Raw genomic sequence first — 14,070 nt, forward strand, 5'->3', positions numbered from 1 at the left:
TTGCAGTGAACTAGGATTTGCATTTTTTTAAAGAAAGGGGAACAACTCTATCTCATTACTATGTGAGCTGGCTGCATGCACAGCAGAGCAAAGATCATTTTCAGTAAACTCCTCCTCAGAAAACATACTGAGGGACTCAGCATTAGTCAGATGAAAAAGGAAGTGTCATGCTTTACTGGCAAACAGATACGGTGGTGAATTACAAGAGCTTATGGTGAGCTTTGACATTGCAACAGCATTTTGAGGAGCCCAGGTACAAATTCAGCCTGGCCCTGACCACAGACTAACCTGTCTTGTGTTATCATCAGTAGTGTGGCAGAGGAGGTTCACAGTGCTCCCACTGAATTAAAGTTTCCCTTTAGGAAAAGAATTTGGTCCAGAGTTTGTAAAATACAGCTCATTGTAGAAGAAGAGAAAACTACCGCCCCACATGGGTTTTTCAGTTAGCCTTGTGCTGTGTCCTACTGCCATGTATCACAAATGCTTCCTTTGTTAACTAAAAATGTTGGATCTCAATGCCTTGGGGTTTTAAGCAGTGTTTGCACTCAGCAAGAGCTGATTTTCTCAGGCAGAAACTCCTGCTCACCTGCATGGCATTGACTTGACTCACTGTCCATAATTCACCACCCTGAAGCACCCAGACATGTAGACCTGAGGATGTCCACTGGCTTTTCTTGCAATTTTCCTCCCCTTCCTGGAAATGTGCTTTTGAGCTGTAGCAATGTGAGCTTGCTGAGTTTCTCTCGGTACCTACAGGCTTTTTTTATAGAAGACCCAATCTAAAAGCTGGTTTTGTCACTGAAAAAAAGGGCCTGAAGAGAGGTTCCATAGTACTATGTAACACTGTGGTGATTCAGTATTAGTCAATATTGCATATTGACCAATCTACATATAATTCATATCTGTGGTAGGTCCTTTTTTGGTCAGAGACAGTAAAAAGCTGTTGGCCATCGAGCTGCTTATGTGAAATGTGTTCCTGGGCGTCTGTCCAGTTGTTCATAACTTCACCCATTTTTTATGTACAGAAAAAAAATTAAAAATGGCTTCTGGATCCAGCAGATGTAATAGGGATGAACATGGTAAAGAGAGCCATGGAAGTGGCTTTTTATTCTGGAATAAACGAGGAGGTGGGCAGCAAAAGAGTTTTAGCTTTATAGGCTTTCCTAATTAGCATCCATAGCTGAGGAAATACCGTAAGACATTTTCCACAAGTATTCATTAGCTGTTGGGTTTTCATAAGCTTGGTTAGACTTTGTACGCTTTCTCCCACCATTCCATCTTGTTTGCTCTTGACAAATATTCCAGCAAACATGTTTGTGAGTGGAAGTGTTTGTGGAGGCTGCAAATACTGGAGAATATTCCTGAATAGTGCCTTTAATATTCCTGCTGGAAACCTGCTTCTAGGGATCGTAATGTTCCTCTGTTCAGGAGACAAACATCACCGTGTCATGCAGACATTTAACAGCTCATGAACTGGGAAGAGATCAAGAAGAGTTTTTAGAAAAGAATTTCAAATACGTATTTTTAGGCAAACAGCAATCTGCTAATAGTTCACAAATCAACACACTGAATATGTCAAATGCCCGTCTCTTCTGTAGTGCCCCATTTCTGGGATTTAAGGTCACCAACAAAATTCAAAAGTAAACCCAAATATTTTATTTGCTATTCGCCTCAATTTCAATCTGTGGAAGAAAAGAGATGTTTAAAAAAAAAAAAATCTGGTCTGTTTAGAATAGCTTCCATAACATAGTTTCTTATTGACCAATCTCTAAATAAGAGACTCTTGCTCTTGACTCCTGCTTAGATGAATGATTTCTAAGGCTTTTCTTTTAGTGACAGCGATGAATTGGTTGATGTTTGTATTAAGCTTTCCTAAGTGCACTATTAAATGGGCAAAACTTCAACAATAAACAGACTGACTGGCTCAGTGATAAATTGAAAAGAGGGGGAGGTGCATATTTTTAGACAGAAGAACCATCATGGAAATTGTCTGATTGCCATGCATTTGAAGAAGGGCTACGTGGAAAAATGCTTCAAATAGGTACCAGACATTAGCTGCTCTTAAATCAGTGAGGCTGTGCTTTGGAAAAAAATAATCGTCTCATCAACGCCTATCTTGTCCTAAGGCTTGTCTAGGATCTAAGCATTCCTGATAGTGTTAGAAGTAAAACCTTTAGTCTTTCTTTAAAAATCCTTTAAGTTCCTCTTGTCATCATGACTTTCAAGCAGGCTCGAATATTTTACCTTTCCCCTACATGAGAAAAAGATATGGACAATTAAAGATGCAAAGAAAAGGAAAGGAATCCTCACAGACTTTTGTATTGTTTTGTCCAGAGTTGGTGTTGTTATTAAAAACCAAGTAAGGACAACTGAATTCCCAATTTTGTCTCCTGTTTTCCATGTCAGGGGATCATATTTGTGAGTGATTGTTTCAGGTAAAGACGGATGATGTATTCATGGTGTTTCTGTCCAACATGGGTAAAAGTTCAACCCTCTGTGTTTCCAGCCTGCCAGACATCAGGGCACACTGGCAGTTCCAAGAGATAATCATAAGCTTCCCAAGTTGCCAGGCGCATCACTGCATCCCTTCAAAGACTTGTGTTACTGAGCTGAAGGTGAGGTTCAGGATCTAGAGTGATTTCCCAGCTCTGCTGCTGGCTGGCTCCAACCCTCAGCAAACCTGCAACTCTTCTCCGAGCTGTGCAAATGAGATAGTAGTATCTGTCTCACAGGAGGTGTTAAGAAGCTTAATTCATTAGTGTTTACAAAGTGTTTCTAGATCCTCAGATGGAAGACTCTATAAACAGACAAAGTAATACTAATTGCCAGCTTACACTGAATTGTAAAACAAAAATAAGGATGGCTGGAGGAAAGAGGAGGTGAATTTTCTGATGAGCTGTATCAGTTTAGTGGCTTTACCTAAACAATTCAGCAGTTTGATTTCCCATTACCATCATCTTAAAAATCTCCAGTCTTTTCTATTGGTGTAATATTTGACCTCCAGTTTACTTAGGAGAAAATCAAGGTGCATCCGAGTCTGTGAGTCGGGCCTCCTATACTGAAGAATAAATCGTAGGTTTAATTTCAGATAATTTTTCCTGAATTTTTACCGTGAGGTTATGTTACTTTAAATGGAGTGAATTCTGATTTACAGAACATTACTTCAGTGATGCAGTTTGGATTTACACCAAAATATATTAGAAAACAGTCTTGCACATCTTTATGGTCAAGAAACATGCCATGGTATTAATGTTCAGATAATTTCAAAGCATATGGATGGGTTTTTTGTTTGTATGGTTTGGTTTTGTGTTTTTTGTCCTCTTCATTCAGCCCTGGCAGGAAAAAAACAGACTGGTTTATTCAGTCCTTTCCACTTTCTGAATTTCCTGCAATACCACAGCGATGTCGTGCTTTGGTTCCTAGTTAACTTTTTGTTGGCGTTTTGGAAGGTATCAGGAAGTGGAATAAACTGGGTAACATGTGTTGTTTGTATTTGTAAGTTGTGTTATTTATATACTTTTTTTTTCTGCAAAGACTGCTTCTTTAGGACCAAGATCTGCAATAGGTTTATTGAGAAATTAATCATAGAAATGGAAAGAAACTTAGTGCTCTTTCAGTCTTTAAAATACACCACAATTTATTTTTTTGTTAAACCACACTGTTAAAAAAGTAGTGGATAGCCATTTCCCACTTGGCCTCCAAAGGGTGAAATGCTCATCTGGTATAAATTGGCGTAGGTCTATTCAAATCAGAGCGACTGCATTAATTCACTCCAGCTGAGGCTCCAGCCCTTAAAACACCAGTGAGGAGAGAGAGTTTTGCACAGGATGGATTTTCAGGCTGGGTGGAAGGTTTTGCTGTGTCTAGGCTGAGGGCTGTGGGAAACTGTCTATTTGACATCTGCAGCATACGCAGCAAATGCTTTGGCAGTTCGAGTTAATGCCTTTTGAATTTGCAGGTTGTTTACTTTCAGCTTGAATGTGGATTTGCTTTCAGCCTCAGTGGGAAATCTAACATAAGAAGTAATAGGACCAGCCATCTGTCCGAAAGGGTATGAGAATTCCTGGGTTTGAACCAATAATGGAGATCAGGGACAAGTTCACCCCCTGTGTAATCTCTGGGAAATTATTGGCATGTTCCTTGGATTTCCAACCCAGGACCCAATCCCTCTGGTGCAGCGTGAGCAAGCGTAGACTTGGGAGATGAGACTGGTAAAATGAACATGGTCAACATCCCTTTCCAATGGTCGCTTCTACAAACAAGCATTGTTCCAGCCCTTTCTTCCTCCCCTCTGATTTACAACCTGTTTTGGCATATAAACCATGCACCTGTGAAGCGGTCTGCTCCATCGTCACTGAAGCCTGTGATCTCAGGGGAGTGGTAAACAGTACAAGTGAATGGGAACCCCCATCTCTCGCCAGCATTTCCTGCAAGTAAATATCAATTCACGTGTTAGTCATAGGAAGAGAATGGTGTAATAACTAGATTGACTGGGTCACTCTTTCAAAAACCTCAGGGTCAGATATCGCAACTTTTCAGCACTCTTGAAAGGGACCAGATTTTTTACTTTCTTTCTTTCAAGCCAAAAGTTAACTCATCTCTCCCTTCCAATATCTAAACTAAGAATCTGTAGAAAAGCCAAGTTCTGACAAGAATGATCAGCATCCTGCAGCGCTTAGCAGGACACAATGATTTTGCAAAGACCACAGCATGTGACGAGTACTGGAGCTGCTCCTGATTCACACATGTGGACACGAATGGGCACTTGGGCCTCCTGTACCTGTCTTGGTCACCCACAAGAAGTGCCATCAGCTTCAGTGAGGAAAGTCTATATGTATTTTGCTGTCTAGAAGGCTGGGCCCTTGTTTTGGAAGCCTGTGTAGTATAAACTCTTGGTCACATATTTTCACTGACTTCGTCCATCATTTCTGTTGACTTGCATTGAATTATTCTGATTTGTATCAGCTAAAAACCTGAGTCTTGGTTTCCAAACTGCTTGAATCAGCTGAAGATCATTGCTTGAGTAATTAATAAATAATAGCAAAGACATGAAAAAAGACTACAAGAAATCATTTAGGAAGAATGTCATCTGGTCCTTAACAGCAAAACATTAATTCTTTACTACATGTAGAGTGAATGTATGTGCTTTTAACCTTTCTGAGGTGAATAGTCCAGGGACATAGGATATCTAGCAACATCTTTAAAAACAAACTGGCCTGATTCCCATCTGCCTTACACACTGAGCAACATTACTTGAGATATTCTGGTGTAAATCCAGCCAGGGATGAAAACCAGCCCTTCAATGGCCCTGTTTGTCCAGAGGACTTAAGCAAAACATACCACTTTCATCCCAACAGCACCATCCCTGGGCTATTTTACCTCAATTACACTCTGATTTAAGAAAACTGGAGGGCACCTGATCATGTTCAAACTGCTTTCTTTCCTCCTTCTCTGTCACATTAGGGCTACTGCAGATCAGATGAATTTCAAGATTGGGTGGGGAAACATGACTGTCTTCAAAGTCTTTATTTTGTTTATTGATTCTATAGTATTTACTGACTAATAACCACCCAGGGCTAACAGGCTCATCTGAACTGGGAATGTTGTTATCTATGGAAAGAATAGCCAGCTTACAGATAAGTAGTCTGCTTAAGGTGAGAGAAATCAAGGCTTGTAGCCCTCTCTTAGGGAAACTAGCTTTTCTGCCAATTTTCAGGGAGTCTTCTTTTCTGTTAAAGTTTTCCACAGAATCACAGCACCATTTTTCCTCATTTCCCTCGTATGCATGCAGTCATGAGAACCAGGATGGCTTGAAATTAAATAAGCACAGTCCAACCTTCAAGTCAAAGACTTTGCGGTTTTAGGTTTTGCTTGGAACCAGAAGCAGAAGAGCCAAAACACTGCATAAAAGAAGAAGAAGAAGAAAAAAAAGCTGTTTTCGTGGTATTTTTGGCATGGGCAACTGCTCTGAGAGGTACTGGAAATCATGCAAGAAGGGTCTGTTCTTAAGACATTTCCAGCCCTGCTCTGAAGACTGAGGGCTTTAGATAAGCATCTGCATGTGGGGATCTTTATCCAAAACAAACCACCCAACCTTTTGTAGTTCACCCATCACTAATAGTGACTTCCCCCTCTGCATTTCTCCCCGTGCACTTTCGCACGCACACAAGTTCTTCAAGGCATCCTAAAAGCTTTTCCTTGCCCATAACATTTTAATTGCTTCTTGAGCAAGATTTTCTCCTCGGTGAAGAAAAAGAAGAACGTGATGAAGTGCCCCATGCTGCCCAAAGGATTTCCTCTTCTCAACCTCACCACACATATCAGGATCGCTTTCTTCCCCCTTCTCCTTTACCACGTCTCTGCATTTTGCACGATTGTTTTCTTTCTTTTCCAGCCTGGAAAAAAACAACATCCCCCGCCCTCCCTGGCAGCATGGGTGACAGAGACGGAGAAATCAGCACAGTGTCAGCAAGAGTTTAGCCCCGCAGCTGGGACCTGAACTTTCAGCAGTGGAGAACAGTGCTGGGTCACTGCACTAAAGCAAGCCAGATTGATACAAAGTGCTTGCTCACCCTGGGAAGGGAAGCATCAGAAGCCAGTTGATAAAAATCTTAAGGCACTGACTCTTGTGAGCTTACAGTGGTGAAAGCTGAGTTTTTCCTGGGAAAAATCACTGTAGAGTGTATATTTACTGTCATAACCCCCAAAACGACACAATATTTGGATGCTCACTGCACTGGGGGGATATGGTGTAGGGGCACTGTAGATTTTAGAGCTGTTCAAACTGGAGGTGGAGCATGTGGACTCAACGTGCTGTGTACTGTGTGAAGTTTTCAGCTCTGAAGACCTGAACGATCATGTCTGCCAAGAGTTAATGTGCTTAGAAAGAGGATGCTAAAATATTCTTTCCCACTCCAGTTTGCAACTGAGAACTTGTTAGTCTGTAATATCTTTTATTTATAGCGCCTTTCGACTCAAAGGATCTGAAAATGTCTCTATCTGGGAGTCACTTCAATGATACCTCCAGGCAGGGATGCTTCTCTGCAGGAGCCTCCAACTAAGGTTGAGGGTCTGCTTTGCCACAGGCATACATGAGGGACTCGGTCTGCCTTGCCAAATGCCAGCACTTGGTACTAAAGGCTGGAGGGAAGGGCAGAAACCCACCCTAAGCCTGAGGAATAGCAAAGAGAGAAAACAGACATGGAATCCGTCTGGGAGAGAGGGTTTGGATGGACAGCAGCTGACTTTGGAAGCAGACATTGGGAGGAACCATTGCCAGTGCCGGATGACATCCTTATACAAAGAGCCTGGGACAGTGAAACCACAACTCAGAAGAGGGGGCTTGGTAGCCCTACCTGGATATTGCTCCATCCAACCCAGCCAGCCCCAGCCGTGCTGTGGTGGCCTGGAGAAAGCTCCAAATGTGGATCTTGCACAGGGGACACATCCCAGTGGCAGAGGTGCTCCTAAGGGCACAGGCCTTAAACCTGAGGCTTGGTTTAAGTATGCAAACTCACACATCCCTTAATGGGTGCAGTCACATCAGGGCATCTGCTTATTTTAAGTCCCCTTCAGCGCCTGCCAATCAGCTGCTCCACAAGCAGCAGCTGGCGGTGGCTGAAGGACCAGCTCCTCCATGTGGCTCCTGGCAGCTAGAAGGTGTCATCCAGCCCCTCGCTTTCCTCCTGCGTTATACGTGCAGGCCAGGGAAGCAAAAGTCAGACCAACTGACGGGTTTAAAATTCCAGCCTGTGATTTCTGCTTCATCCACAGCCAGGCGAGATTTTGCCAAAATACATATTAGACAGCTGCTCAGGACACTGCTGTTTTGTCTGTACCACCCCGAGCATGCTGTCTGTCTGTCTGTCTCCCAGTCTGTCTCTGTGACCCCACTTTTGAGCTGGTTGCTCTGTTATTCCCCAGGGTCACCAGGGGAGACTGTTCAATGAGAACCAGCCTTTTTCTGTCACTTTTGCTGGGCCTCCTGAGGGACTCGTTGCCACAGGGAGCAGAGGCACTTGGCCTGAGACTGTACAGCAAGTGCCCATCTGCTTCACCACCCTCTAACTCCCATGGCTTCCAAGGAGTCCTGATGTGTCTCAGTGGACAAAGCAGTCCAACCAGGCTCACAAAAAATCCCCAGGGCTCCAGTGGCTGCTTTTGGGGCCATACCCTGCTCTGAATCTCCAGCCTGGCTTGCAGCTTAATGCACTCGTGCCACAATGCTAAAATCCTCAGTGCATCTTCTCTCCTCCCTCCATGTCCCTCCAAGCCATCCCCAGCATCAGCATTATTATATTTTTTTCTCCAAATCTCTTTTCTCCAAGCACCAGACAAGATGCATTTTACACCACTTTATCTCTGTCATGCACATGTCAATGTTTCAAACTCTGGTTTGAGTCACATTGCTGGCTGAGTTTCCTTTCTCAGGTCCTTTCCGTGGAGAACGTGCATTTTGCCTCAACCTTTCTCTACCTCCCAACTAAACCTGTGTCCTCCCTCCTTCATGGAAGGGGCTGGGGCTTGCCCATCCTGGCATGCACAAGGGTCGTGTTGCCTGCTTTTAGGGCATCTCTCACTCTCATTATTCCTCAGAGAAAAGAATACATATGTTGTGTGTACATATGGGTTTTTTTCCTCTTTCTTGGTCCATTGTGTGTTACAACACATTTCACCCCCTTTGGTGCTCCTTCTACACGTGCTGCTTTGGATTTGTGGGAGGGAGTCCCTCTATGGACAAGCTAGGAGGGATAAAAGGAAGAAAAAAAATTTTTTTTTTTCTAAAAAAAGGGGAATAAATATTTGGGAAGAGGGCGTTTAAGAGGAGAGAAAGGTGCCAGGCTGGAACCAGCAGCTGGTTGCCAGCACAGCAGGCTGAGAAGTTGTCGGTGGAAGTGCTCAGTGCCATGTTTGGGTTGCTTAAAAAAATACACCCTCCCTCCCTCGTTATTCTGCCTCTGTTTTTCTCCCGGCCCCACAAGCAGGAGGAGGAATTCAGCTGCCAAACGCAAGCTTTCAGGAAGTTTGTATTTACAGCAATGTCAAGGGCTACAAACAGACTATGTCCTGCTCCATGACATGTGTGTGTGCACACGCGTGTGCACCCATGAGCACTGCAGCTCGCCTGCGCTTCAGCAGCTGTGAGCTGGATTGGACCTGCCAGGCGTGTTGTGGGTGCAGCGACTCTCCTCTCCGAGGAGATGCCAGTGCATTGGCAACCATGGCACGATTTTTTTTGCGGATGCGAGGGGAGGAGGTGGGAGAGCTAGGGATGGAGGAGAAAGGGGGGGTGTAAGGTTGTAACGCTTGGCTGGAAAAATTTAGAGGAGTACAAAGGAGAGAGTGATGAAAAGGGGTGGCGGGGGGCGGGGGGAAGGAGACTGTGAACTGGCTGCTGTGGAGGTGGGAAGAGATTTATGTTTGCCAAGTGGTTTGGTTCGGAGTGGGCTGGAGGGTGCGGGGTGCCGCAGGCAAGGCGGGGGGTGCCATGGGGAGGCTGATGGCCCCGGCGGCAAAGCGGTGGGGCTTTATTTTCTTCCTTTCTTTCCTCCTCCCTCCGCTGGGTGCTCGGAGGAGAAGGCAAGACAAAAAGCTGAACTGGTGCCAAGAAGGAGCTGCAGCGACTCGAAAATGGCATTCTGCGCCGCACTAATATTTCGAAGCTGGGCTGCGCTGGAGAGCAGCGAAACGTGCTGGGAATGAGAATGGCTGAGGACGTGGGGCCGCCGGCCGGACTCAGGGGTGTTCTCCCTCCTCCCTGCTTCCCCTTCGCCTTTTAGATGTGACCCTTTTCTCCCCCATCCACCCCCAGTGATATTTAGGGGTTCTGGGAAAGAGAGGGGACCCTTGCTGGGGACTTGGGGTACAGAGGGGGCAGAAGTGGGACAGCACTTTGCACCCTGGGGCTGGTGCAGTGTGTCAAGCACCTGCAGAAATACTCTGCTTGTAGCCAGTCTCCAGCCCATATATGTCTGTTACGGTTCTCACTGGAAAGGATTATAAGCAAAGAAGGGGTGAGTGTGCTCATCCCCCTCCTGCCATATCCTTATCAGGGAGGGAATTTTATTTTTTCAATTTTTTCCTAGGGAACAAGAGAAGACTTGATTCCCAGGGAGTTTTCTGATTGTTTTTCTGTTGCCACTCCTTCCCCTCCTCCTCGTTGTCTTCCTCCTCCTCTCTCTGTACCCATAAGGCTGCTCTCGTGGCTCTGTATCCTGATGCAAGGTTACTTGTAGGACACGCAAATCTGCAAGGTGCAGCGTCGCCTGCGTCGGTTGTTCCCCTCCGCTTCTCATTTGCTGGGGGACGAGCAGCTCCACGGCTCAGCTGAGTGCCTGGTTAATGCACTGTCGGTGCTTCGGTTGCAAAAGCCCCTTCCTGCAAAGTCTCCCTGGATAAAACAAACAAATAATATCATATAGGGCTGAAACTTTGACAGCAGTTCACAAGGTTGATTAATTTGCAAGGGATGGGCTGGAGTTTTGCTGTGATTTTTGTCTGAAAGGAAAGATTTTGCCCTTTGTTGGTCCCCTTTTCCCTCCACAGGCTAGGAAAAGGTACATAAAAGTACCTTTTTTTTTTTTTAATGGAGTTTTGATATTTTAAAAATTTTAAAAAATTATAACCAGCGTAATCATTCTTGTAGTAGTTCAATAGTTGAAGCTGAATCCAAAGATTTTACCCGACCACACACGTTTTTTTCTCGATCATTCTGACATTTGGATCTGAAGTTTTAGGTTGGCTTTACAGAAATTAGAAACTGTAGAAAGAATAAACTTCTGCCTTTGGGTTTGAAAATGGGTCCAGATTCCATTTTAACAGTGGCTTTAGCACTCACACAGCCAGCAGGTCAAGTTCAAGGAGACCTTTCTAAAGCATGGGCAGAGGCTCATTAACTTGCTGCATCTCAGAAGCGTGTGGGTTGTTGGGTTGTTAGCTTGGCCCAGTTTGTAGTCCCAGGCGTGGGATGATCTCTGTGACCTCTCTCTCACCTGAAAACCATGCCCTAGTGTATATCCAAAGCACTTCAAACCTCACCTTTGGTTTCAGACATATAGACCTGGTTTTGGAGCACCTAATTCTGCCAAGCAATGACTTTTGGAAATAGTCTGATAAATAGTGGGGAATTTAGGGAGGCTTAAAGGTGTTATCCAGCCTGTTCTCCTCACTCTCTTGTTCTCACAGCTCCTTGCAGATCAATAGTCCTTCCTCTGTGGAGGATCAAAAGCTCAGTCCCGAATTAATGCTGCTAGGAGGTGCACTCATTTCTGAGGTGACACTAGCAGGTTTTGCAGGATATCTGCAGCGACTGATCCCTTGCTCTTCCTCAGCTCTCAGCTGTGCCTTCAACCATGTAGTTTCTGCAGCTTGACTTGGGCTTGTTCTTCTTCTTTTGTTGCAAGTGATGGCTATGTAGTACTTGGCCCAGGAAACCTTGGAGAGGGTGAAGAAACCATGGCAAATGTCAACAAGAGCATTGGCCAAGTAACTTGGAGTTGTCGCTGTGCCATTGTACCTTCCACCCGATCCTACCTGTTCTTTGTGAATAAAGTACATACATAAAAATGTGTGGTTTTGTATGCATACATGTGCTTGCTGTTTGCTTTTCAGTTGCCTCTTTGGAGTTACCGAGATGAGTTGTGTGTTTAAGATACCATTCTCAGCAAGGGCACATAACATGCAGACATTGCCTGAATTTCCCAGAAGTCCTTGCTGATACTTTTGGCCACAGCTGCACCTCTGTCTCTGGGCACAACCTGCTCTTTTTAACCTGAGATCCCTGACCATGGGATTCCAACCTACAAAAACAAATGCCAGGAGCGGGGATTAAAGCCCACATCAAAGTGAACAGAGGAGACCCCGGCGGCTGTCCTAACCCACCACGCACCTGCACAGAGCATGGCTCACGCTTTTAGATGTGGAGCCAGCTTGTGTTTACTATTGATTTAAAACTCTTAATACTTCAGTTACCAAATAACAATTCCCAACGCATGCATAGAGAGGATCCAAAAGATACAGACAAATATTAATAGGTATCGACAGCATCCATGTGCACAAAGTAGCAATGTGGTGTTTGTTGTTCAGGAAGGTAAACTGAGGACAGCAAATAAATGTTGATATTTCAGAATGCAGACATCTTTCATTTCTTCAATATCTTGACAATGCTCTGGAGTAAGTAAGCTTGTGTAATGGATCTTGTGGGTCTTGAGACAAAAATGTTACTCTTGTACTTTCCAAGTAGTCTAAGTAAGCTATCTGGGAAGCTTGGCCATACTTCCCAAGGAGCATTACAAGGCATTGACAAGGCAGCTGAAGGTCTTTGTTTTTATTTCTCCCTGTGTCAGAGGTATCTTTGGATGTATTTCCCTGAAACATGATGTCTCATGAATCTCAGGTTGCTTCCTTCAAATCCTTCATCCTTTTAACACTTTATAATGAGAAACATTGTCTGCTTGGAGTTGTTATGAGAAGACTTGTGTCTGGAAGGGTTAATCTGGAGGACTCTTCCAAGGCTATCTTCTACCCCACACCTTCCCCACTCCCAGTCTTTTATTTTTTTGGACCAGCAACATCACATTTCTGTAATCTAAATGTGCAAATGCTTTGCAGTCACGGTCCAGTAGCTGGGTTAATCTCAGACCCCTGGAGTGGCAGATGGCTGATTTGTTGCTGATCCCAGTTACAGAGAATCATGCCACCTATTATCTTTGCACAGGCTGCCGCTTAAAAGGATGCCTTGGGCAAAATCAGTGAAAAGCAAAGCAAAGAAAACATTCTCTGATCTGCATCACCACAGGTGAAAATGTGAAATATTTCACCTTTGTGTGAAGGGGTGGAGAGGTGGACAAAGAGGGGAGAGGAGGTGGGAAGGGAAGAAGGGGAGAGGAAGATCTCATTTTGGTACCAGAGGTGCAGAAGCACAGGGCAGAGTGGGTTTGCTGCAGTCACGACGTTGAATCACAAGCAGTTACCCTTTTTTAAATGGTTTTGCAATGTGCTAATCCTTGGCTTCAGCTCCCTGCTTTAACTCTTAAACAAAACAGGCGGGTTGGCATCCTGTGACACCTTCCTGCTCTTCCCAAAAGCCCTTCCGACATGGGTTGTCACAGGAATCCATGGCACCACTCCCTGTCATCACGGCTCATTGCGTGCCCCGCGGCTGCTGGGGAAAGCCGTGATAGCCCCGTGATGCTGATATGCTTACCAGGGCTACTTGGAAGGATAAACCTATGCATCTGTGCGGTTTAAGGAGAAGCTTGGGAGACCTTCCAAAACAGAACAGGGCCAAGGGTGGACTCCAGCACTGGGTGCTCAGAGGGCCCCGGCTGGTAGGTGGTGGTGGTCACACAGAAAGATGTAAGGAAATGGAGAAGGGCAGAGCGAAAGTTTGGATGCTTGTCACCATTTTCGTCATGGTCATTCCCACATTCAAGGTTTTCTTTTTTCTCTTTGCTCTGGGAAACGCCACAGAGTCAGATGAAGAATTTGGGAAGAGAGTGTGGGTTCCCTGTGCAGAGTCCAGTGACGAAATCTGTGAACAAGGTAAGAACAAGGGGTTATGGCTGTGAAGGTTTTTGTTTCTTCCTTTTCCCCTTCCAAACCCATTATTACAATGTTAGACACAAAATTTAGGATGACTGTAGCACAGAAACTGATATTCCAAGTGCTAAGCAAAATAATCTAAAAAGATCAAGCTAAATTGGGTTTCTTTTTAATGCATGCCATTATGATGGTTTGGGTTTTAGAATAGTTTGTATTGTATCCAAATGATCTATGTGTGAATAATTGTTACCAACCTCCTGACACCAGGACCTAATTAGGAAGTAAGAACCTTAAATAGGCCATTTGCGTAGTGAGCTTCCATATGTCTCCTTGCGCAATTTATTTGCTTCACTCCATTGAGATATAATGAGAATGAAACTCCTAGAACTGCCTTTGACTCTGAGTTTCTTCTCTTCATCTTCTCTGCAGTTATAACCCACTATTAAGAAGATAATATCTATTTCCCTGTGTTCAGAAAGAAAAAACTACTGTACTGCTACTCTTATTGCAGATTGCCCAAGTTTCTCT

At 44.4% G+C, this 14,070-nt stretch overlaps 1 protein-coding gene across 2 annotated transcripts in view; it reads left to right on the plus strand.

Moving 5' to 3' along the window:
* The window catches only part of SETBP1 (SET binding protein 1), a 262,052-nt gene that overhangs the window by 104,221 nt on the left and 143,761 nt on the right, over positions 1 to 14,070 (plus strand). The window contains exon 4 of one of the 2 annotated variants that reach the window (XM_074855566.1): positions 13,471 to 13,542. The exons of the other annotated variant lie outside the window; for it this stretch is intronic. Coding sequence (XP_074711667.1) covers positions 13,471 to 13,542 — 72 coding nt within the window. The remainder of the gene's footprint in view (positions 1 to 13,470; positions 13,543 to 14,070) is intronic. 2 annotated transcript variants of the gene reach the window in all.

Source organism: Strix uralensis, chromosome Z, assembly GCF_047716275.1.
Source record: "Strix uralensis isolate ZFMK-TIS-50842 chromosome Z, bStrUra1, whole genome shotgun sequence".
Lineage (NCBI taxonomy): Eukaryota > Metazoa > Chordata > Aves > Strigiformes > Strigidae > Strix > Strix uralensis.